Source organism: Haematobia irritans, chromosome 4 (assembly GCF_050003625.1).
Source record: "Haematobia irritans isolate KBUSLIRL chromosome 4, ASM5000362v1, whole genome shotgun sequence".
Classification (NCBI taxonomy): Eukaryota; Metazoa; Arthropoda; class Insecta; order Diptera; family Muscidae; genus Haematobia; species Haematobia irritans.
In genome coordinates, this window is record NC_134400.1 from 119,300,111 (window position 1) to 119,325,182 (window position 25,072).

Sequence of the window (25,072 nt, forward strand, 5' to 3'; positions counted from 1 at the left end):
AGTTTCCAGTCGATAGCTTGTTTCGTTCGGAAGTTAGCGTGATTTCAACAGACGGACGGACGGACGGACGGACATGCTCAGATCGACTCAGAATTTCACCACGACCCAAAATATGGGGTCTTAGAGCAATATTTCGATGTGTTACAAACGGAATGACAAAGTTAATATACCCCCATCCTATGGTGGAGGGTATAACAATTATTACATTTATGTTAATTCACGGAGGCGGGTATTTAAGGTTAAGTTTACGAATTTAAAGATATTCTGAACTAGTTTGTGGGAGATGCGAATTTAGTAAATCTTTATGTAATATCTTAATAAAATTGCAATAGATATTTTGCTGTGAGCCACCGTAGACACCCATACATGAAAGAGTTAATACGTAAATATAAACAATGTATATGGGTACAAAGTAAACGAATTTGTATAACGAAATACTAAAGAATAGTCGAAGTGTTAATTGATTAGTGTAGCCATTGCACTAATTAGCCTACACATAGCAACCTGTGACGGCTATTGCGCCACATGGTCAACAATGACAACACAGCCATTGTATTACACTACAAATATGACATATGATATGCTGTGACGTTACCTACAGCGTATGCAACCCAATTTTGTTTTTGTTATAGAATCTTACCTTGCGATAATAACGGAATGGCACATCCTCATGCACAACATATAAATAATCCGCTAAATATTTTGTGGTGGGAATTTCCATTTTGGGACAGATCTTGTAACGTTTACTGCTCGAGCATAGGAAATTGTCATTTTCATGCATTTGGTAGAGACAAAGCGAAAGAACACGAACAACTTTTCACACGCACGCACACACACACACCCACAGGCTCACGCTCACAGACCGAAAAAAGAGATTGCAAATTGTCTTCGTTCTTCCATTCGCAGGTCAGCTTGTTTAACTTTATCCAGATTTTGTTTTAATGATTGATTTATGCGATTTTTTTTATTAGCTATCACATATTACTATTATTATTGATATAAATTTTGTCACTTTATTGTTATTGTTTTTATTAAAACAATTTTAGATATTTTCAGTGCTCTTTGGTGTTACTCATAAACCTGTGTTGATAAAAAAAACATAGTGTTGTTGTTGTCGATTTTTGACATTAACCCTTTTAAGATCGCCTTCACGAAACTATGATGTTTGCGGAATTGCCGCCTTCACATTGATTCATTTCAAACCGGATATTAAGTTTGGAGTTACGGTGTGTCACTGTGGTTTTTTTGTTGTGGTTTTTGGTAGATAGGTATTTAGTATTAAGATGTGTGTTTTTATTTTTTTTTAATGTTATTTTTAATATGTATTATTTCCTTTTCTTAATTTCTTAAATAGAAAGCCGGATATATTATCATTTGAATAGTTTGCGGCTTTGCTATGTTTTGTTTTAATTAGGGAATAGTTATAAACATTTGTAATATTTATTTTTCATTTCACGAAATGGTTTAATAATGCAAAATAAAATGTAATTTTGCTTAAGCCCATCATTGTACATATAACATACGAGTACACTATACGCACACAAACTAATAAGACTTTACTACGAAGTTAATTTTGGTGATAAAGGAAAAAAATTTTTGAAGAAGAGGTGAATTTGAATTTATGAGAAGTATCCCTAATCTAATTTATTTGTTCTAAGAGTATTGTCAGTTTTAGGCTATTTTCGTGGATGGGGAAAATATTGCTGAGTTGGGACTTGGGATTTTTATACCCTAAACCACATAGTGGTCAGGGTATAATAAGTTTGATCGACCAAAAAATGTGCCTACCAGAAATATTGATTTTAGACCCCATAAAATATATACCGATCGACTCAGAATCACCTCCTGAGTCGATCTAGCGCATGGTGTCCGTCCGTCCGTCTGTCCATGTATTTGTTGTTCACAGGATTCCGGTCGCAATTATTAACCGATTTGGTACAGAGAGTTTTTTGGGCACAAGGACGAACGCTATTGAATTTGAAAGAAATCGGATCAAATTTAGATATAGCTCCCATATATATATTTCGCCCGATTTCGACAAATGGGGTCACGTTGCGTTTTTTTTTCAAACGGGTCGTCACCAAATTTGGCAAAAGGTAATCTTTTTCACCGCCCTTCAAGTCTGCAAAATTTCATCCAAATCGGATCAGATTTAGATATAGCTCTCATATATATGTATCGCCCGATTTGTCTAAATTTGGCCATAAAACCCTTATTTATCAACCAATCTTACTCAAAGTTGACTAAATGTAGTCTTCTATAGCACTAACTATATGTGCAAAAAATCATCGAAATCGGTTCAGATATAGATATAGCTCCCATATATATGTATAGCCCGATTTTCCCAAATTTGGCCATAGAACCCTTATTTATTAACCGATCTTACTCAAAGTTGGCTAGATCCAGTCCCCTATAGTACTAACGGTATGTGCAAAAAATCATCGAAATCGGTTCAGATTTAGCTATATCTCCCATATATGTATCGCCCGATTTTGACAAATTTGGCCATAATAACCTTATTTTTCACCATAGAGGCCTCATTTATTACCTAATCGTACTCAAATTTTGCACAAGGTAACCTTATGTGGTATTAATCAAACCCGCAAAATATTATGCAAATTGATTCAGATTTAGATATAGCTTCCATATATATGCATCGCTCTATTTTCCCAAATTTGGCCATAGTACTCTTATTTATTAACCAATGTTACTCAAATTTCAAATTTTGATGACCTACCCGACCCTATTTATATGTACTTGTAGCTCTTACATAAGAATATTGCTCGATTTTTACAAATTTGGATTTATTACCCACACTAATTGAACAATTTTCTCTTTTTTAATAATGGGCTCAATATTAGTGGCATACTAACTCCGTAGGGGCAATATCAACACAGCCAGTGTTGCTAGAAGTAGGGGAAATTCCCTATATGTACCGTTTTCCTAATATTTAGCGTCTTGTAGGGACGTAGGGCCACAATGTAGGGACTTTTTCACTCAAGACAATTTGTAAAAATTTACACTCATATGACCACAGAGGCCTATTTTTTGCTCCGATTTAGTTGAAATTTTGCACAGGGAGTATAATTAACATTGTAGCCATGCGTGCCAAATTTGGTTGAAATCGGTTCAGAATTAGATATATAACCCCATATATAGCTTTCGCCCGATTTACACTCATATGACCACAGAGGCCAATTTTTAACTCCGATTTAGTTAACATTTTGCACAGGGAGTAGAATTAGCATTGTTGCTATGCGTGCCAAATTTGGTTGAAATCGGTTCAGATTTAGATATAGCTCCCATATATATGTTTTTCTGATTTCGACAAAAATGGTCAAAATACCAACATTTTCCTTGTAAAATCGCCAGTGCTTAGTCGAAAAGTTGTAAAAATGACTCTAATTTTCCTAAACTTCTAATACATATATATCGAGCGATAAATCATAAATAAACTTTTGCGAAGTTTCCTTAAAATTGCTTCAGATTTAAATGTTTCACATATTTTTTACTAATATTGTGTTCCACCCTAGTGCATTAGCCGACTTAAATTTTGAGTCTATAGATTTTGTAGAAGTCTATCAAATTCTGTCCAGATCGAGTGATATTTAAATGTATGTATTTGGGACAAACCTTTATATATAGCCCCCAACACATCTGACGGATATGATATGGTATCGAAAAATTAGATCTACAAAGTGGTGCAGGGTATAATTTAGTCGGTCCCGCCCGACTTTAGACTTTCCTTACTTGTTATACACTGCTCCACACTGTGGTTAGTGCACGGTTGAAAAAGACTGTTTTTCATATGTTTGGCTATAAACATTATATGTTTGGAACACAAATTTTTAAACACAATATTTTTGAGTGCAAGCATATAATGTTCATAAACTAGCATAACATGTTTGGGACATATATGTTAATATGTTAGAACATATTATGTTTGGGACATAAAATGTTTGTAAATATAATATGCTTGAATGCAAACATATATTAATTTAGAAATAGCCTATAAACATATATGTGTTTAGTAGCTTGGAGCGCTATTTAACAGGGAGCGATATTGAATTAAGTTAGGTTAGGTTAGGTTAGGTTAAAGTGGCAGCCCGATTAAATTTCAGGCTCACTTAGACTATTCAGTCCATTGTGATACCACATTTAACTAAAAGTACCTATTACATATGGGCACTTCTAGTCTGAAGTGCACTGAACCACTGAACCTTCTCTATTATTTACTTTGAATTAAGTTGGTGGTTGTTGCTTGTTATTACAAAATTAACATTTTATTTTTCCTTGGGCAATTGATCAGCTACTTCTTTGATCCTTACAAACTGTGTGGTCCGCTGTTCGAGTCCCCGTCCGGCAAAAGGTAAAATTAAAATAAAAAAAATCATAAAATTGAATAATTTCTTCTACAATGTTTGTATTACAGAAAAAGGTGCTAAGAACTAAAAAATCTCGTGGAAGTGAGAAAGATGTCGGGGAATATACAATTGGGCAGAAACAAAATTTTGAGCATTCAGGTCGAAAACCTATGTTGTTAGCACATATATTACCTGTTTATTTTCATAATTCATTATGATTGTAAATATATAAATAAATAAAATTTTGAGCACAATATTGTTTGGGAGAATTTTTTTAAGCATATAATATTTTTAGGTGCAAAATGCTTCCAAATATATTATATGGTCACATAATAAGATATTGTTTTTTGGAAGACAACATTATTGAATTTGGATGCAAAAATACAAAATGTTTGGAACTTAGACTACCCAAACATATATTGTTTAGACCAATATGCTTTCAAACATATATATTGGTAGAGATCAAACATATAAATGTTTGGGCAATACCCAAAAATGTATATGCTTGAAGCAAAATATGTTTGGGAGTATATGTTACAGAAGCGATTTTTTGTGAGGGTGTGGTTATAAGTTAGTGCATATGTTTGCAACACCCAGAAGGAGACGAGATAGACACATGGAGTCTTTGGCAAAAATGCTCAGGGTGGGCTCTTGAGTCGATATAGCGATGTTCGTCTGTCCGTGAACACATTTTTGTAATCAAAGTCTATGTCGCAGTTTTAGTCCAATCGACTTCAAATTTGCCACAAATATGTGTTTTGGCTCAGAATAGATCCCTATTGATTTTGGAAGAAATCGGCTCAGATTTAGATATAGCTCCCATATATATATATTTCGCCCGATATGGACTTATATGGCCCCAGAAGCCAGAGTTTTACCCCAATTTGGATGAAATTTTGCACAGGGAGTAGAATTAGCGTTGTAGCTATGTATACCAAATTTGGTTGAAATCGGTTCAGATTTAGATATAGCTCCCATATATAGCTTTCGCCCGATTTACACTCATATGACCACAGAGGCCAATATTTTGCTCCGATTTAGTTGAAATTTTGCACAGCGTGTAGAATTAGCATTGTTGATATGCGTGCCAAATTTGGTTGAAATCGGTTCAGATTTAGATATAGCTCCCATATATAGCTTTCGCCCGATTTACACTCATATGACCACAGAGGCCAATTTTTAACTCCGATTTAGTTGAAATTTTGCACAGGGAGTAGACTTAGCATTGTTGCTATGCGTGCCAAATTTGGTTGAAATCGGTTCAGATTTAGATATAGCTCCAATATATAGCTTTCGGCCGATTTACACTCATATGACCACAGAGGCCAATATTTTGCTCCGATTTAGTTGAAATTTTGCACAGGGAGTAGAATTAGCATTGTAGCTATGCGTGCCAAATTTGGTTGAAATCGGTTCAGATTTAGATATAGCTCCAATATATAGCTTTCGGCCGATTTAACTCATATGACCACAGAGGCCAATATTTTGCTCCGATTTAGTTGAAATTTTGCACAAGGTGTAGAATTAGCATTGTAGCTATGCGTGCCAAATTTTGTTGAAATCGGTTTAGATTTAGATATATCTCCCATATATAGCTTTCGCCCGATTTACACTCATATGACCACAGAGGCCAGCTTTTAACACCGATTTAGTTGAAATTTTGCACAGGGAGTAGAATTAGCATTGTTGCTATGCGTGTCAAATTTGGTTGAAATCGGTTCAGATTTAGATATAGCTCCCATATATATGTTTTTCTGATTTGGACAAAAATGGTCAAAATACCAACATTTTCCTTGTAAAATCGCCACGGCTTAGTCGAAAAGTTGTAAAAATTACTCTAATTTGCCCAAACTTCTAATACATATATATCGAGCGATAAATCGTAAATAAACTTTTTCGAAGTTTCCTTAAAATTGCTTCAGATTTAAATGTTTCCCATATTTTTATACCCACCACCATAAAATGGTGACGGGGGTATAATAAGTTTGTCATTCCGTTTGTAACACATCGAAATATCGATTTCCGACTATATAAAGTATATATATTCTTGATCAGGGAGAAATTCTAAGACGATATAAGCATGTCCGTCTGTCCGTCTGTCTGTCTGTCTGTCTGTCTGTCTGTCTGTCTGTTGTAATCACGCTACAGCCTTCAATAATGGCGCTATCGTCCCGAAATTTGGCACAGATTAGTTTTTTGTTTGCAGGCAGGTCAAGTTCGAAGATGGGCTATATCGGTCCAAGTTTTGATATAGTCCCCATATAAACCGACCTCCCGATTTGGGGTCTTGGGCCTATAAAAACCGTAGTTTTTATCAGATTTGCCTGAAATTGGAAATCTAGAGGTATTTTGGGACCATAAAGAGGTGTGTCGAAAATGGTCCGTATCGGTCCATGTTTTAGTATAGCCCCCATATAGACCGATCTCCCGATTTTGCTTCTTAGGCGTCTAGAAACAGTATTTTCTATCCTATTTGTCTGAAATTGATAATCTAGAGGTATTTTAGGACCATAAGGAGGTGTGTCGAAAATCGTTCGTATCGGTCCATGTTTTGATATAGCCCCCATATAGACCGATCTCCCGATTTTGCTCCTTGGGCGAAAATATATTTACCATCCGATTTGCCTGAAATTGGAAATCTAGAGGTATTATGGGACTATAATGAGGTGTGTCGAAAATGGTCCATATCGGTCCATGTTTTGGTATAGCCCCCATATAGACCGATCTCCCGATTTTGCTTCTTACGCGTCTAGAAACAGTATTTTCTATCCGATTTGTATGAAATTGAAAATCTAAAGGTATTTTGGGACCATAAAGAGGTGTGTCGAAAATGGTTCGAATCGGTCCAAGTTTTGATATAGCCCCCATATAAACCAACCTCCCGATTTGGAGTCTTGGGCCTATAAAAACCGTAGTTTTTATACAATTTGCCTGAAATTGGAAATATAGAGGTATTTGAGGACCATAAAAGGGTGTGCTGAAAATGGTGCTCATCGGTCCATGTTTTGGTATAGCCCCCACATAGATCGATATCCCGATTTTGCTTTTAGGGCTTCTAGAAACTATATTTGCCATCCGATTTTCCTGAAATTGAAAATCTAAAGTTCTTTTGGGACCATAAAAAGGTGTGCCGAAAATGGTGCCCATCGGTCCATGTTTTGGTATAGCCCCCCATATACACCCCCATAGAATCCGTAGTTTCTTCTTTCAGGGTATAGCAGGCGCACTGATCATGAAAATTGCTTCAAACTGAAAGTAAAAGTTCCAGATTTTACTCATCGTGTTTAAATAAATGCGGAAAAATCTACAGATTTAAGATTTTAAATCAAGGCGTAATTTCAATATATACACGACATGTTTATATTTTCTCTAAAACTCTAACAAAATTGGTTCTCATAAATCCAGAATCTTATCTGGTCTTCATAGGTAGAATCTTTAAAGTTTGTCTTCGGGAGCTGGCTCGTTTGGAAGAAGATTTGTCATCAAACCCCCTACAATTCTATATATTATCAAGTAACTCACAACGACCAAGAGTTTTCATAGTAAACTATTATACTTGATTCATGGTGGTGGGTATTTAAAATTCGGCCCGGCCGAATTTACTGCTGTATATACTTGTTTTAAGATAATAAAGTACTTAGAACCATTTTTGTTTTGTTAAAATTTTTAAAGTTAATAGTAGTCGGCCCGCCCGACTTTCTACTTTACTTACTTGTTTTTAATATTTTGTTGATTTTAATTTATACACAAATATATGCTGAGAAAAAAAAACAAAATAAAAACGTTTTATAACATAACAAAATAATTTTTAAACAAATAATTAATAAAAAAATTGCCGGTTTGAACCAGTGTTCTTTATTTTTCATCCATAATGATAAAGAACATCTCAGGAAGTAGTTAGAATGTCATGCCGTGATGTCATATTAGGTTCATATCACAAACATTTGAATAGACGTTTTGATCGTGCTCAATGACGTTTGTGGCTGAGTGTGCAAAGGCGTTCTGTTATGGAGCCAACAGACCCAGGTTCAACCCCCGATGGAAGCGAAGAAGTTTTTCAATTTGTAAAAAATAGATAATAAGAAAATAAAAGTGTAACAAAAAATACTCATAAAAATAAAAAGTGAAATTGGAAAAAATATTTTGTTTTTTAGTTTTTTTTTTTTAATTTCTTCATCAAGCATCTTCTAAAGCAATGCCAAGGATCCAAAAATGGAGTACTTCCGTCCTATGACAAGCCCATGTAAAATTCATGGGAGATGATCCAAGTTTGCACTACTTCCGGATCACAAATTGGGAATCCAAACTACTTTTTTGGTAGCTTTTTTGCTGGGATGATATTGTGTTTTCTTCTACATTCTTAAAAAGGGGCTTAAAGATGTGCAGTGTATCCTCAACATATAAAAAACTTAGATTTTCTTTCGTCGACGGTATATGGTGCGAATGGACCATTTGGATTAGAAACAAACGGCCTAAGCGCCAATTTACACTTTACTCTACTTGGCAAATACTTTCTTCTATTCGAAGATTCTTTATATACACAAATTAATGACGCCTTGTATCTAATGACTATTTATATCGGTTGATATTTTGATAACCGGTGTCCTTTATCTTATTGAAACTCGCAAACTGCACGAACAAACAAGTATATACAGCTGTAAGTGCGGCCGTGCCAAATCTTAAATACCCCCGCCATGAATAAAATATTATAGTTTGCTTTGAAATTTCAGAGAGGTTTAATGAGAGGTTTCATCCGATCCGGCTGAAATTTGCTACATGATGTTAATATATGGTCTCTAACAACCATGCAAAAATTGGTCCACATCGGTTCATTAATATATTTAGCCCCATATAAACCGATCCCCAGATTTGGCTTCCGGAGCCTCTAAGAGAAGCAAATTTCATCCGATCCGGCTGAAATTTTGTACATGATGTTACCATATGATCTCTAACAACCATGCAAAAATTGGTCCACATCGGTCCGTAATTATATATAGCCCCCATTTAAACCGATCCCCCGATTTGGCTTGCGGAGTCTCTAAGAGAAGCAAATTTCATCCGATCCGGCTGGAATTTGGTACATGGTGTTAGGTTAGGTTATGTGTCAGGCTCACTTAGACTATTCAGTCCATTGTCATACCACAGTGGTGAACTTCTCTCTTATCACTGAGTGCTGCCCGATTCCATGTTAAGCTCAATTACAAGGGACCTTCTTTTTATAGCCGAGTCCGAACGGCGTTCCACATGCCAATGAAATCACTTAGAGAAGCTTTGAAACCCTCAGAAATGTCACCAGCATTACTGAGGTGAGATAATGCACCGCTGAAAAACTTTTTGGTGTTCGGTCGTAGCAGGAATCGAACCCACGACCTTGTGTATGCAAGGCGGGCATGCTAACCATTGCACAACGGTGGCTCCCTAGTGTTAGTATATGGTCTCTAATAACGATGCAAAAAGTGGTCCACATCGGTCCATAATTACATATAGCCCCCATATAAACCGATCCCCAGATTTGTCCTCCGGAGCCCCTTGGAAGAGTAAAATTCGTGCGTTTCGGTTGAAATTTGCTACGTGATGTTAGTATATGGTATCCAACAACCATGCAGGAATTGGTTCACATCAGTACATAATTATATATAGCCCCCATATAAACTGATCCCGAGATTTGGGAGAAACAAAATTTATGTTCGTAGATGGTATTTAACAACCATGCCAAAAGTGGTCCATATCAGTCCATAATCATAGCCCCCGTATAAACCGATCCCGAGATTTGGTTTTGGAGCCTCTTGGAGGAGCAAATTTCATCCGAGTCAATTGAAATTTGGTACATTGTACTACACGCAAAAAAATAATTCTTTCCTCCCAAACGAAATTTTAGACAAACAAAGTTCGTTTCTCATTTGATTTTCGCTGTAAGGAAGTGTATTTGGAAGAAAAGTATATACTTTTTGTGATAAACGTTTATTCTTTTCCAGGATGTAAAAACAATTTCATAAAGACTAGCTCAAAAAAAATATTATTTTCTTGCTATTTGCATTGTCCCTCACATCTTTCTCACATCCACGAGGATTTTTAGTTCTTAACACCTTTTCCTGTAATACCAACAATGTAGAAGAAATTATACGATTTTATAAATTTTTAAAATTTTTTTTACCTTTCGCCTGGACGGAGAATCGAACCGCGGACCATGCACATTGTAAGCCAACACACTAACCACTGAGCTATGTACCTGTTATGGTCATCAATAGATAAATATCCATATAAGTTATATTTATATAGCATAGCTTGCGGCGCCCACGAACCAAATAAACAAAGTTTATTTAACAGAAACAAACATTTAGTTTGGCACCGTGGAGCAGTGGTAGCTACGTCCGACTCTCATGCCAAGGGTCGTGGGTTCGATCCCTACTTCGGCCAAAGTTTTTTTTTTGCTTTTGTTTTTTTTATATATATATTCCAGATATATTCGGAAGATTCCGAAAAAATTTTCAACATTACATTGTGGTATATTAAATTTTGAACTGTAAAATGTGTCTTATTAAAGACCTAAAGTCAGAAAAGAACAGTGTTTGATATAAACGAAATAGTCTGTGTTGTTATTTCAAAAATAACTTTTTTTATTGAAAAAATAAAAATTTTGAAACAAACGAATTTTTTTGGTGATAAAAGTTTAAAATTTTCGAAGCAATTCAAAAAACTCTAACAAAAAAAAAACGTTTTCGGTACACGTTTTCCAAACGTTTTTTTTCTTTGCGTGTAGTATATGGCCGCTAACAACCATGCCTAACTCGGTCTATAGTTATATAACATATAGCCCTCAGATAAATCGATTTCTATTTATTTCGGTCTGGACATTTTAAGCAATGTTGAGTCAGATGGCATCACAAATTAAATTGATTTCGGATTTTAAAATTGTAAACCTGCCTGTGAAAGTATAATGTATGCGAAAGTGTGATAAACACTCCCATAGACCATCTCACCGTCATTCAAGTTCATGGTCATTGGATTTGAGTCCAATCCATTCACATGAAATCGTCAATTCATCTGTTGTTCTCTACGCATTTCTTCTTTAGTCACAGAAAACAGGTAATGGGTGTGTTTGAGTTAAATAGTAGAAGCTAGCTGACCAAATACAAAAACTTAGTGGTGTATTAAACCTTAAATGACATCACTGATCTAATTTTGTCGTATCTGGCAAAAATCTTGTCCTAAACCAATATTCAAAATATATCGCTTTTTTAGAAGTTTGGTATTTTATGATTCTAAGAGTAGCGAAGAGACTTTATACACCGAAAGAATTCTCGTTGCAAAAAAAAAAAATAAAAGGGAAATATCTTCATGTCATGTAAATAAATATGTCATTGCTTCACAACCAAAGAAACTTTTCATGAAAAAATACGATCAATAACGAAACTTTCGTTCTACCAAAGTAAAATTCATTAATTTAATGAAAATAGACGTACACCCAGAGAAGGAATATGATCACCTCAAACATGTTTCAAGAGCACCATGTTACTTTTTCACAGCGACCATATAGCATTTTTGTGGCAAAAATTGTCTTTTCTCGTCAAACATAACATGCTTTCCGAAATCAAATACATAATTTCCGAGAATAGAACATGGTTTCGACAAACATTCTACATGTTTTCCGTGAAAAAGTAACATTTTGCTCTTGGAACAGGGTTGGGGTGATCCTATTCCTTCTCTGCGTGTAGATATAGTTAATGGAAACGAAATGATTTCTTTTATGTATGCTCGCCATCAAATTCTTTCATGTATGCTCGCCATCCTATTATATTCTGATGTGCTCTACACCATGAAAATCGTTCTTCTAAGTTCTGCTAATGTCTATCATCCACAATCGAATTACTTGGATAACAGTTGCCGATGGCAAAGTATCTAAAAACTGTCCAAAAAAAGGCAGATTAAATACACCCTACGGGAAATGAATCAACCCCAGGATCGGTACAGGACTAGTACCTGGTGTGTGGGGACCAGTCCCAGTTCTGGTCCAAACGTATGGAAGGGACCGGTCTCTTTAACATGGATTTGTCGTTGGCGATGTAAATTTACACGATAGGACAAGACTTGAACTCATTCCAAAGGACACGTCCTGGAACAACTTAGTAGGACTACCTCATAGACAGGTCCTCATGAGCCAGTCTGGGACAAGCTCTTAGGAACCTTTTTTCATTTTAAGCATCCGAATCGCACCAGAATGGAAATTTTTTTTCGAAGAATATGTTGAACAATAAATAATTTTGATTGTTGTATTTTAGTAAAAGTGTAGATCCAATTAGATTTTAATATCAAGAGAGTATAGAAATCAGTAATTTATATGAAAATTTAAAAAATGTGATAAACTGGAGCACTGGTACTAGTCTTGTGATAGGTCCATTTGTCGGGAACTACCGTGGTGCAATGGTTAGCATGCCCGCCTTGCATACACAAGGTCGTGGGTTCGATTCCTGCTTCGACCGAACACCAAAAAGTTTTTCAGCGGTGGATTATCCCACCTTAGTAATGCTGGTGACATTTCTGAGGGTTTCAAAGCTTCTCTAAGTGGTTTCACTGCAATGTGGAACGCCGTTCGGACTCGGCTATAAAAAGGAGGTCCCTTGTCATTGAGCTTAACATGGAATCGGGCAGCACTCAGTGATAAGAGAGAAGTTCACCAATGTGGTATCACAATGGACTGAATAGTCTAAGTGAGCCTGATACATCGGGCTGCCATCTAACCTAACCTACACACAAAAAAAATTTTTCTGATTCAATCACGAAATTAATTGATCCAATTAATTTTTAATTGAAATGTCTTCAATCACAGAAATGATAGTATCAATTAAAAAATTAATTGAAGGTCAATTAAAAAATTAATTGCTACTATTAATTTTCGTGATTGATTTTTGTTTCCATTAAAAAAATTGTTGATTCAATTAAATTTTTGATTGAATATTTTTTAAAACTCAATTAAAATTTTAATTGGAAAATTTTTCGTGAAATTTTTTTCTGTGTAACCTATCCTAGGTCCATTTGTGTCAATTTGCACCAATTTCCCGTAGGGCATGTATTTAATCTGCCTTAAGCCACTTTTGTGTTTGATCGGTTTATATGGAAGAGTCTATATACTTATGAAGCGATATGTTAGAGGACGTCTACTAACATCACGCAACAAATTTCAACCGGATCGGATGAAATTTGCTACCCCAAGTGGCTCCCACATTCAATTCTGAGGATCGGTTTATATGGAGGCTGTATGTAAATATGAATCCGATATGGACCAATTTTTGCACGATTATTAGAAAGCATATAGGAGTATATAGACATGTTGTACTGTATTTACTCCTCCAAGAGGCTCAAATCGAGGGATTTTTTAATTTGGGAGTATATATAATTATTGTCCATTATAGACCAATTTTTGCATTGTTGTTAGAAGACGTCTACTAACATACACCCAGAGAAGGAATACGATCACCTCAAACATGTTTTAAGAGCAAAATGTTATTTTTGGGTGGTGACCATGTAACATGGTTTTCGCAACCAATGTTTTCGCAAGCAGGTTATATTTGACGAGTAAATAACATTTTACTGACAAACATGTCAAAAGTAACATTTTGCTCTTGAAACATGTTTGAGGTGATCATATTCCTTCTCTGCGTGTAGAGTACCACATATCAATCGGATGAGATGAAACTTGTTTCTTCACACTGAAAAAAGCATGCCCTGTTCCAAAGATTTTGCCTTCACTTTAACAATTTTGGTATTGATTCCGAACCAAAGAAGCGGTGAATACAAGTAAGGATACTTTTAAGACACAATTCTCTTTTAAATTTGGGTTTTGTGTACTTGATTCTAGGAAGAAAATTTTAATTATTCGTTTTTTCAGTTTTTTTTTCTTTATATGCCATCAAAGTCCTTTAAAAATGAGTTAACGACAATTTTATTTTCCAAATTCAGACTCGACTTCCAGTATGCTATGTTTCAAGTAAAAAAGTCTTTAAAATAAAGTGTTGAAAAATATGTCCTATTTTTGAACGATTTTTTGCTTTGTAGTCAAGATGTAAAAAGAAAACAAATTTAAAGACAATTTCATTAAATTTAAAGAATTTTTCTGAATTATTAAAGTCAAGTTGACCTTACCCCAAAAATTTTTTCTTTCATGTTATGATACCCATTTTTAAGTCATATCAGTTAATTATAAGGACAATACGACTTCATTGAAAAGTTTATCGACCTTTGAACAAGGAAAAAAACTTTATATTAGAGAAATCCGTCTTCTATGCTAAGCAAAATTTGCATTCGTATTTTAAGGGCATGAAATCTTTGGCCTCACGACAATATTTTTTTCAGTGCACACTCGACTTCAAATCTGAAAAGGCATTTCAATTTTTTTAATAATTGTTATCTTTATAGCCAACTTACAAAAAATCATGGAATTTAAGGAGGATTTGTATACCACTAAGAGAGACGTTGTCAAAAATAACTCTAACGCCTTCACTGTAAAGTTTATCGACTTTTGTTTAAGTAAAAAAAAAAACTTTGTATCGGAGAAATGCGTATTCTATGCTAAGCTAAAATAACATTCGAATTTTGAGGACATGGAACATGAGTACATTGTTTTCAGTCGACACTTCACAATTTTCTTATTTTCATACCAACTACCATAGAATGGTGATGAGGGTATAATAAGTTTGTCCTTCCGTTTGTAACACATCGAAATATCGATTTCCTACTGTATAAAATATATATATTCTTAATCAGGGAGAAATTCTACGACGTTATAACCCTGTTCGTTTGACTGTATTTTGTCATGTCGAAGATGAGATATATCGATCCAGGTTTCGATACACTGAACTATGTACCTGTTGTGGTCATCAATAGATAAATATACATATAGTTATATTTATATAGCATAGCTTGCGGCGCCCACGAACCGAATAAACAAAGTTTATTTAACAGAAACAAACATTTAGTTTGGCACCGTGGAGCAGTGGTTGCTACGTCCGACTTGCATGCCAAGGGTCGTGGGTTCGATCCCTGCTTCGACCAAAGTTTTTTTTGTTTTTTTTTTTTTTACATATATTCCAGATATGTTCGGAAGATTCCGAAAAAATGTTCAACATTACATTGTAGTATATTAAATTTTGAACTGTAAAATGTGTCTTATTAAAGACCTAAAGTCAGAAAAGAACAGTGTTTGATATAAACGAAATGGACTGTGTTGTTGTTTCAAAAATAACTTTTTTTTTATTGAAAAAATAAAAATTTTGTAACAAACGAATTTTTTTGGTGATAAAAATTTAAAATTTTCGAAGCAATTCAAAAAACACATGTTATGCTAGTTTATGAACATTATACGATTGCACTTAAAAATATTGTGTTAAAAATTTTGAGTTCCAAACATATAATTTTTACACCCAAACATATGAAAAACAGTCTTTTTCGTCCGTGTAGACAAAATCTTTAACATTCACCTAAAACTCAAACAAAAATGGTTATTATAAATCCAGAATCTGATGTGTGCTCACTGTACACTGAAAAAAAAGCATACTCGGTTCCAAAGATTTTGTCTTTACTTTAAAAAATTTGGTATTGATTCCGAGCCAAAGAAGCAGAGAATACAAGTAAGGATACTTTTAAGACACAATTCTCTTTTCAATTTAGGTTTTGTGTACTTGCTTCTAGGAAGCAAATTTTAATTTTTCGTTTTCTCAGCTTTTTTTCTTCATATGCTATAAAAGTCCTTTAAAAACGAGTTAACGGCAACTTTATTTTCCAAATTGGGACTCGACTTCCAGTAGAAATTATGCTATGTTTGAAGTAAAAAACTTCTTTAAAATAAAGTTTTGAAAAACATGTCCTATATTTATACCCTTCACCACTACTGTGGTACAGGGTATAATAAGTTTGTGCATTTGTATGTAACGTCAAGAAGGAGTAATCATAGACCAACCTTTTAGTATACGGATCGGCTTAGAATTAAATTCTGAGTCGATTTAGCGATGTCCGTCTGTCTGTCTGTCTGTCCGTCTGTCTGTCCGTCTGTCTGTCTGTCTGTCTGTCTGTTGATGTATTTTTGTGTGCAAAGTACAGCTCGCAGTTTGAGTCCGATTGTCCTAAAATTTGGTATAGGGTCCTGTTTCGGCTCAAAGACGATCCCTATTGATTTTGGAAAAAATCGGTTCAGATTTAGATATAGCTGCCATATATATTTTTCACCGATCTGGTCATAATTGGCTGTATATCAACCGATCTTCCTCAAATTCCGTACATCCGAATATTTTATGAGTCTCGAAAAACTTGCAAAATATCAGCAAAATCGGTTCAGATTTAGATATAGCTCCCATATATAGCTTTCGCCCGATTTACACTCATTTGCCCACAGAGACCAATTTTTTGCTCCGATTTAGTTGAAATTTTGCATAGGGAGTAGAATTAGCGTTATAACTATGCGTGCCAAATTTGCTTGAAATCGGTTCAGATTTGGATATATCTCCCATATAAAGCTTTCGCCCGATTTACACTCATATGACCGCAGAGGCCAATTTTTAACTCCGATTTAGTTGAAATTTTGCACAGGGAGTAGAATTAGCATTGTAGCTATGTGTGCCAAATTTGGTTGAAATCGGTTCAGATTTAGATATAGCTCCCATATATATGTTTTTCTGATTTCGACAAAAATGGTCAAAATACCAACATTTTCCTTGTAAAATCGCCACTGCTTAGTCGAAAGGTTGTAAAAATGACTCTAATTTTCCTAAACTTCTAATACATATATATCGAGCGATAAATCATAAATAAACTTTTTCGAAGTTTCCTTAAAATTGCTTCAGATTTAAACGTTTCCCATATTTTTTTACTAACATTGTGTTTCACCCTAGTGCATTAGCCGACTTAAATTTTGAGTCTATAGATTTTGTAGAAGTCTATCAAATTCTTCCAGATCGAGTGATATTTAAATGTATGTATTTGGGACAAACCTTTATATATAGCCCCCAACACATTTGACGGATGTGATATGGTATCGAAAATTTAGATCTACAAAGTGGTGCAGGGTATAATATAGTCGGCCCCGCCCGACTTTAGACTTTCCTTACTGGTTTTTAATGACTTTTTGCTTTGTAGTCAAGATGCAAAAAGACAACAACTTTAAAGACAATTTCATTAAATTTAAAGAATTTTTCTGAATTATTAAAGTCAAGTTGACCTTAGCCTATAAATTTTTTCTTTCATGTTAAGATACCCATTTTTAAGTCAAATCACTTAATTATAAGGACAATACGACTTCATTGAAAAGTTAATCGACTTTTGGACATGGAAAATAACTTTATTTTAGAGAAATGCGTCTTCTATGCTAAGCAAAATTTGTATTCGTATTTTAAAGACATGAAATCTTTGACCTCACGATAATATTTTTTTCAGTGTAGAATTTTTAAATTTATCTTCCACAAGCGTACCATTTAAAAGCGATCTGTTTGATCGGTGGGTGTTTAAGATTCGGGCCGACCGTACTTAAGGTCGTATATTGATTTATTTTGTAATTAAATACTTGCTAATTATCAAATTTATAGTTTTGCGAAATATATTCGTTTTATCACCATACAATTTTTGTTTCGCGATTTAGAAATTCTCATGTTATCTTTGATAAGAGGAATCAATACACTACTCGTATACGATAAAAACACAAAAAATATATAACCATAATATTTATTCAATTAAGCACTTTAACGGTATCCAATTGCGCAGGCGTAAATGACGCATTATCTTGGTAGTTTATAATTTCTGTTTAATTGTTTAACCGGTATTGGATGTTCGATTTATTTATTTTATTGATTTTTTGTATTTTTCCTTTATTATTTCTTGTTGAACGTAACTCTGTAACATTTTGAACCTGGCTGATGGATGCACCATAACAAATACAATCAACACGTTTTCAAGTAACTCATTAAAATTTTCTGATTTGCGTTTTCCCCGATAGTTTTTTTTGTTTTTTGCTTTGGATTTTTTACAATTCTTAAGAAATACACTTGGTAGGTTAAGACGAGCTTGCTGAGCAAGCGATTGCACAGGGTGCAATAGACTCACTGAATGATCGCCCGACGAAGTCATAGTTTGCTTATTCTCTTCTCGTGTATTGAATCGTTCGCCTTTGGTTTATTGAACCGACCGAATTCTGGGTTAAAAATTATGTTTTTCTTTTTCATTTTGGCCATAAAGCGTAGTTGGCCATAGGCAAGTAGTACACATGAAATAGAGTGTCAGCGTAATTGAGAAATTATTAAAGCTAACTGCTTCGTTGATGTTGTAAAAGTGCTATAAACTTTTCTTTTCAACACCTTTCTTTAGGTTTTACAATTTTTTGTTAATGTTGGGATTTAAATTAGGATGAATTGGCGCAACAGCACTAGCCAACAAAACAACACCACAGAGACAACACCACAACACCAAATTTGAAATTTTCTTTTTTTTTTTTTGTTTTTGTTTTTTTTTTTTAATGTAAACACGGAAAGGGGGATCCCTTCCAAACAAAACCCCATGAGCCAAGCAATCAGTCATCTGACTCTGACAACAACTTTGTTTAGATCGGTAATTTTGAATTTCTTCAAGAAACGAAACCTACAGCCGCGACGAATACCTTTTTCCTAGACGTCCAACCCAAACACTCATAAATGCAAAACTAAATGTGCGTTTTCAAATAGCGTTTCTCAAAGCCCGCAATTTCAAAGTCACTCTGGCACTGTAGGAAGCCAACTGAAACAGCGACTACAGCTTCAGCTTAGATACGGCAAGCGAAGCCAAACAGTGAACGTTGTATGCTTTCGCTCCGCTTTGTTGAGCAAAAGGCGGCAGCGTCACGAGGTGATTTACGCTTGCGTTCAGTTCATCCAGCCAGTTGGTTAGTTATTGCGATTTTTTCAACACATGATATGATGGCGCTGGTGTTGGCGTTGTGAAAATAAAATCAAAACACAAAACAAACCTCTCGTCACACTTTTAATCAGTGCGCTTTAATGTCAGCGAGTGGAGGTTCGATAAAAAAAAAAAAAAAAAACAAAAAAAAAATGATACAGTTTAATCAGTTTGCTCTGAACTCTTTACTAGGGCCTTATCCTATAAGGTTATGAATTATGGTTATTAGCTCATTCGTAGGACAGGGATGGAAAATGCAGTACTATAGTACTTTTTTCAATACTTTTTCACCCCGGTCAGTACCGTAGTACCCCCGCGAATGATTTAGTACCTTTTGTGTAGACATTTTTGAGTCGATATCAGATTTATGGTACAATAGCTTTGTACCAAAATATTTTAATATTTTGAGAAAGTCTTTATCAACCTTATTTGCTAATAGTCTTTTACAAATATGACAAAACAAACATGTTCATGTGGGAAGAAAATCTCGATTTTGTAAAAGACATAGTCAAAAACCGGATTTTATTGAACTTCAAGAATGTTTTAGTCGAAAAAAGAATGTGATTCTATATTATCGATTTTTTATTTCGGTAGAAAATGTTGTCAAAATTTTATTTCTATATAGAATTTTTGCAAAATTTTATTTTTATAGAAAATTTTGTCAAAAATTTATTTCAATTGAAAATTGTATACAAATTTTATTTCTATAGGAAATTTTTGCAAAATTTTATTTCTATAGAAAATTTTTGAAAAATTTTATTTTCTTTAAAATTTAGTCTCTTGACAATAATTTTCCAGTGAAATTTTTGTTGAAATTTAGTAAAAAGTACCTTTCCGCTCAAAAAATATCTTTTTTGTACTTTCTTAAAAATTGTATTTTCCATCCCTGTCGTAGGATGGTGCCTTATGGCGTTTTCTTTTCTTGTAAAAAATGCACACTTTTTTTGCATTTTGCCCGGAAAATGTACTCTTTAGGTTCTTTTCTAAAAAAACAGGCAAAAGTGCGAAAAGGCTTCGAATTCTGTTGTGAAAATAGCGCCACGCATAGAGGCAAATTAGGGGCATTTTCAGCACTGCCAACAAACGAGAGTGCTGCGATTGCCCTGTTTCCTTCTTTGAATTCTTTTCTGCCCGCTGAAATGATAGCATTTTTTTAGGTTTCTGGTAACATTTTAAAAATGCGCATTCTGTACAGACAAAATGAAGGCAAAGCACTTTTTCAGAAAAGAAAACACCATTAGTTACTTCTTGTGGTAAGGTGGCTTGTTACACGCAGAGCAGGAGTATGATCACCCTAAATATGTTTACTTTTTTACGGCGAAACCACACTGAAAAAAATATTGTCGTGAGGCCAAATATTTCATGACCTTAAAATACGAATGCGTTTTTTGATTAGCATAGAAGACGCATTTCTCTGATATAAAGTTTTTTCCTTGTCCGAAAGACGATGAACTTTTCTATAAAGTCGGTTTTTTCCTTATAATTAAGTGATTCAAATTACAAATGGGTATCTTAAAATGAAAGAAAATTTTGTTTGACTAAGGTCAACTTGCCTTTAATAATTGTGAAAAATTCTTCAATATTAATGAAATTGCGTATAAATTTGTTGTCGTTTTGCATCTTGACATCAAAACAAAAATGCGTTTAAAAATATGAGATGTTTTTCAACACTTTACATTAAAGACTATTTTTACTTGAAACATAGAATAATTTCTAGTTGAAATGGAGTCTGAATTTGAAAATTTAAGTTGTCGTTAACACGTCTTTAAAGGACTTTAATTGCACATCAAGAAACAAGTATATAAATAAGTAAGTTCGGCGAGGCCGAATCTTAAATACCCACCACCGTGAATCAAATATTAAGGTTTCCTTTGAAATTTCAGGGGGTTTAAGGGCAGATCAAGCGGAGCAGTTAAACTAGTACACTTCCCGAAGATAAATTTAAAGATTTTACCTATGAAGACTACATCTGATTTATAAGAACCAATTTATTTTGAGTTTTAGAGGAATCATTAACATCTCTAGTAAGTGTGTAAGAAAACATGAACCGATACTCACCATTTTCAGCACATCTTTTTATAGTCCCACAATACCTCTAAATTTCCAATTTCAGGCAAATTGAATAAAAACTACGGTTTCTATAAGCCCAAGACCCCAAATCGGGAGGTAGGTTTATATGGGGACCATACCAACACATGGACCGATGCTCAACATTTTTGGCAAACCTCTTTATGGTTCTGAAATACCTCTAGACGTCCAACTTCAGGTAAATTGAATAAAAACTGCGGATTCTAGAAGCCCAAGAAGTAAAATCGGGAGATCGGTCTATATGGAGGCTGTACCAAAACATGGGCCGATACTCACAATTTTTGGTACACCTCTTTATGGTTCGAAAATACCTCTAGATTTCCAATTTCAGCCAAATTGGATAAAAACTACTGTTTCTATAAGCCCAAAAAGTAAAATCGGGAGATCGGTCTATATGGGGGCTATACCAAAACATGGACCGATACTCACCATTTTTGGCACACCTCTTTATGCTCATAAACTACCTTTAGATTTCCAATTTCAGGCAACTACGATTTCTATAAGCCCAAGACCCCAAATCGGGAGGTCGATTTATATGGGGACTATATCAAAACCAGGAACGATATAGCCCATCTTCGAACTTGACCTGCCTGCAGACAAAAGACGATTTTGTGCAAAATTTCAGCACGACTGCTTCGTTATTGAAGACTGCAGCGTGATTACAACAGACAGACGGACATGGTTATATCGTCTTAAAATTTCTCCCTGATCAAGAATATATATATATACTTTATATTGACGGAAATCGATATGTTACAGACGGAATGACAAACTTATTATACCCCCGTCACCATTCTATGGTGGTGGTTATCAAAAACAGAACATATGAATAAATTATAATTTGCTACCTAGAATCAAGTGCGCAAAACTTAAATTTAAAAGACAATTCAGTCTTAAAAATACCTCAGCTTCTTTGGCTCGAAATCAATACCCAAAACATTAGTGTAAAGACAAAATCTTTGGAAACGGACATGCTTTTTTCAGTGCATGTTAGTTTTTCGCAAATTACACAGAATAAACATTCGCAGTTAAACTAACAATAAATTTAACTTATTTTTATTGCAAACAAAATTATTTGCTAAGTGTTATTTCTAAATTTAATTTTATTTTTATTTTTTATTGTTTTTTTTTACATTTTCCACAGTTTAATGAAATCTTATTTTTTTTTTGTTCAAGCATTTTATGAACTAAACGTGGGTAAAAAAATATCAACGACCTGTACATAAGTTCAATATGAACTAAAGCTAAAGAAAATTTTCGTACGATTACCAAAAATAGTAAGAATAAACTACTGTATGGTTAAATTTTGACCATGATTTGTCGACAACGAGAAAGTGTGTAATTTGATGAATTGCAGTTAGGAAGTTCAACGGGCATTTTCCTGGTCTTAAAACAGCTTTGTGGAAATCTAAAAAGGTGGAAAACAATTTAGTTCAATTTTTATGAGTTTAGTAAAAAAGTCTACTTTTTTCGGCGAAAAAGAAAAAACAAATAAATTAAATTGTTACCTAGAATCAAGTACGAAAACTTAAATTTAAAAGAGATTTCTATCTTAAAATTATCCCTACTTCAATTCTGCGCGTGTTTGGATCCGAATCAATACCAAAACAAGTAAGGAAAGTCTAACGTCGAACGGGCGACTATATTATACCCTGCACCACTTTGTAGATCTCAATTTTCGATACCATATCACATCCGTCAAATGTGTTGGGGTATAAACGGCCGTAAGTTCGGCCAGGCCGAATCTTATGCACCCTCCACCATGGATTGCGTAGAAACTTCTACGAAAGACTGTCATCCACAATCGAATTACTTGGGTTGTGGTATCTTAAATCGTTTTCTAAATTGTGAGTTAGTCCATACGTGGTATACATTAGACAAAAAAAGTATGTGTAGGTAGTCTACAAATAATTACGAATCGATATGGACTTTTGCACGGTACGAAGGGAGCCAGAATTGAAATATGGGGGTCGCTTATATGGGGGCTATATACAATTATTGATATAGACAAATTTTTGTGTGATTGGGGATCGATTTATCTGAGGGCTATATATAACTATAGACCGATATGGACCTAGTTAGGCATGGTTGTTAACGGATGAAATTTGCTCCTCCAAAAGGCTCCAAAACCAAATCTCGGGATTGGTTTATATGGGGGCTATATATGATTATGGACCACTTTTGGCATGGTTGTTAAATATCATATACTACCACCACGTACAAAATTTCAACCAGATCGGATGAATTTTGCTTCTCCAAAAGGCACCGGAGGTCAAATCTGGGGATCGGTTTATATGGGTGCTATATATAATTATGGACTGGTATGAACCAATTCCTGCATTTCAACCGAATCGGATGAATTTTGCTCTTTCAAGGGGCTCCGGAGGTGAAATCTGGGGATCGGTTTATATGGGGTCTATATATATAATTATGGACCGATTTCGACCAATTTTTGCATGGGTGTTTGAGGCCATATATTAACACCACGTACCAAATTTCAACTGAATCAGATGAATTTCGGTCTTCCAAGAGGCTCCGTAGGTCAAATCTGGTGATCGGTTTATATGGGGGCTATATATAATTATGGACCGATGTGGACCAATTTTTGCATGGTTGTTAGTGACCATGTACTAACACCATGTACCAAATTTCAGCCGGATAGGATGAAATTTGCTTCTCTTAAAGGCCTCGCAAGCCAAATTTGGGGGACCGTTTATATGGGGGCTATACGCCGAATCGGATGAAATTTGCTTCTCTTAGAGGCATTGCAAGCCAAATCGGGTGATCGGTTTATATGGGGGCTGTATATAATTATGGACCGATGTGCACCAGTTTTTGCATGGTTGTTAGAGACTATATACTAGGTTAGGTTAGGTTAGGTTATGTGGCAGCCCGATGTATCAGGCTCACTTAGACTATTCAGTCCATTGTGATACCACATTGGTGAACTTCTCTCTTATCACTGAGTGCTGCCCGATTCCATGTTAAGCTCAATGACAAGGGACCTCCTTTTTATAGCCGAGTCCGAACGGCGTTCCACATTCCAGTGAAACCACTTAGAGAAGCTTTGAAACCCTCAGAAATGTCACCAGCATTACTGAGGTGGGATAATCCACCGCTGAAAAACTTTTTGGTGTTCGGTCGTAGCAGGAATCGAACCCACGACCTTGTGTATGCAAGGCGGGCATGCTAACCATTGCACCACGGTGGCTCCGTGTACCAAATTTCAGCCGGATCGGATGAAATTTGCTTCTCTTAGAGGCCACGCAAGCCAAATCGGGGGATCGGTTTATATGGGGGCTATATATAATTATGGACCGATGTGGACCAATTTTTGCATGGTTGTTAGAGACCATATACTAACACCATGTACCAAATTTCAGCCGGATAGGATGAAATTTGCTTCTCTTAAAGGCCTCGCAAGCCAAATTTGGGGGACCGTTTATATGGGGGCTATACGTAAAAGTGGACCGATATGGCCCATTTGCAATATCATCCGACCTACATCAATAACAACTACTTGTGCCAAGTTTCAAGTCGATAGCTTGTTTCGTTCGGAAGTTAGCGTGATTTCAACAGACGGACGGACGGACGGACGGACGGACATGCTCAGATCGACTCAGAATTTCACCACGACCCAGAATATATATACTTTATGGGGTCTTAGAGCAATCTTTCGATGTGTTACAAACGGAATGACAAAGTTAATA

At 35.1% G+C, this 25,072-nt stretch overlaps 1 protein-coding gene across 4 annotated transcripts in view; it reads right to left on the reverse strand.

Moving 5' to 3' along the window:
* The window catches only part of blot (solute carrier family member bloated tubules), a 228,339-nt gene that overhangs the window by 30,975 nt on the left and 172,292 nt on the right, over window positions 1–25,072 (reverse strand). The window contains exons 1-2 of one of the 4 annotated variants that reach the window (XM_075303416.1): window positions 19,000–19,086; window positions 641–1,080 (exon numbers count right to left, since the gene is read on the reverse strand). The exons of the other annotated variants lie outside the window; for them this stretch is intronic. Coding sequence (XP_075159531.1) covers window positions 641–781 — 141 coding nt within the window. The 5' untranslated portion in view covers window positions 782–1,080; window positions 19,000–19,086. Of the gene's footprint in view, window positions 1–640; window positions 1,081–18,999; window positions 19,087–25,072 lie in introns of those variants that run through there. 4 annotated transcript variants of the gene reach the window in all.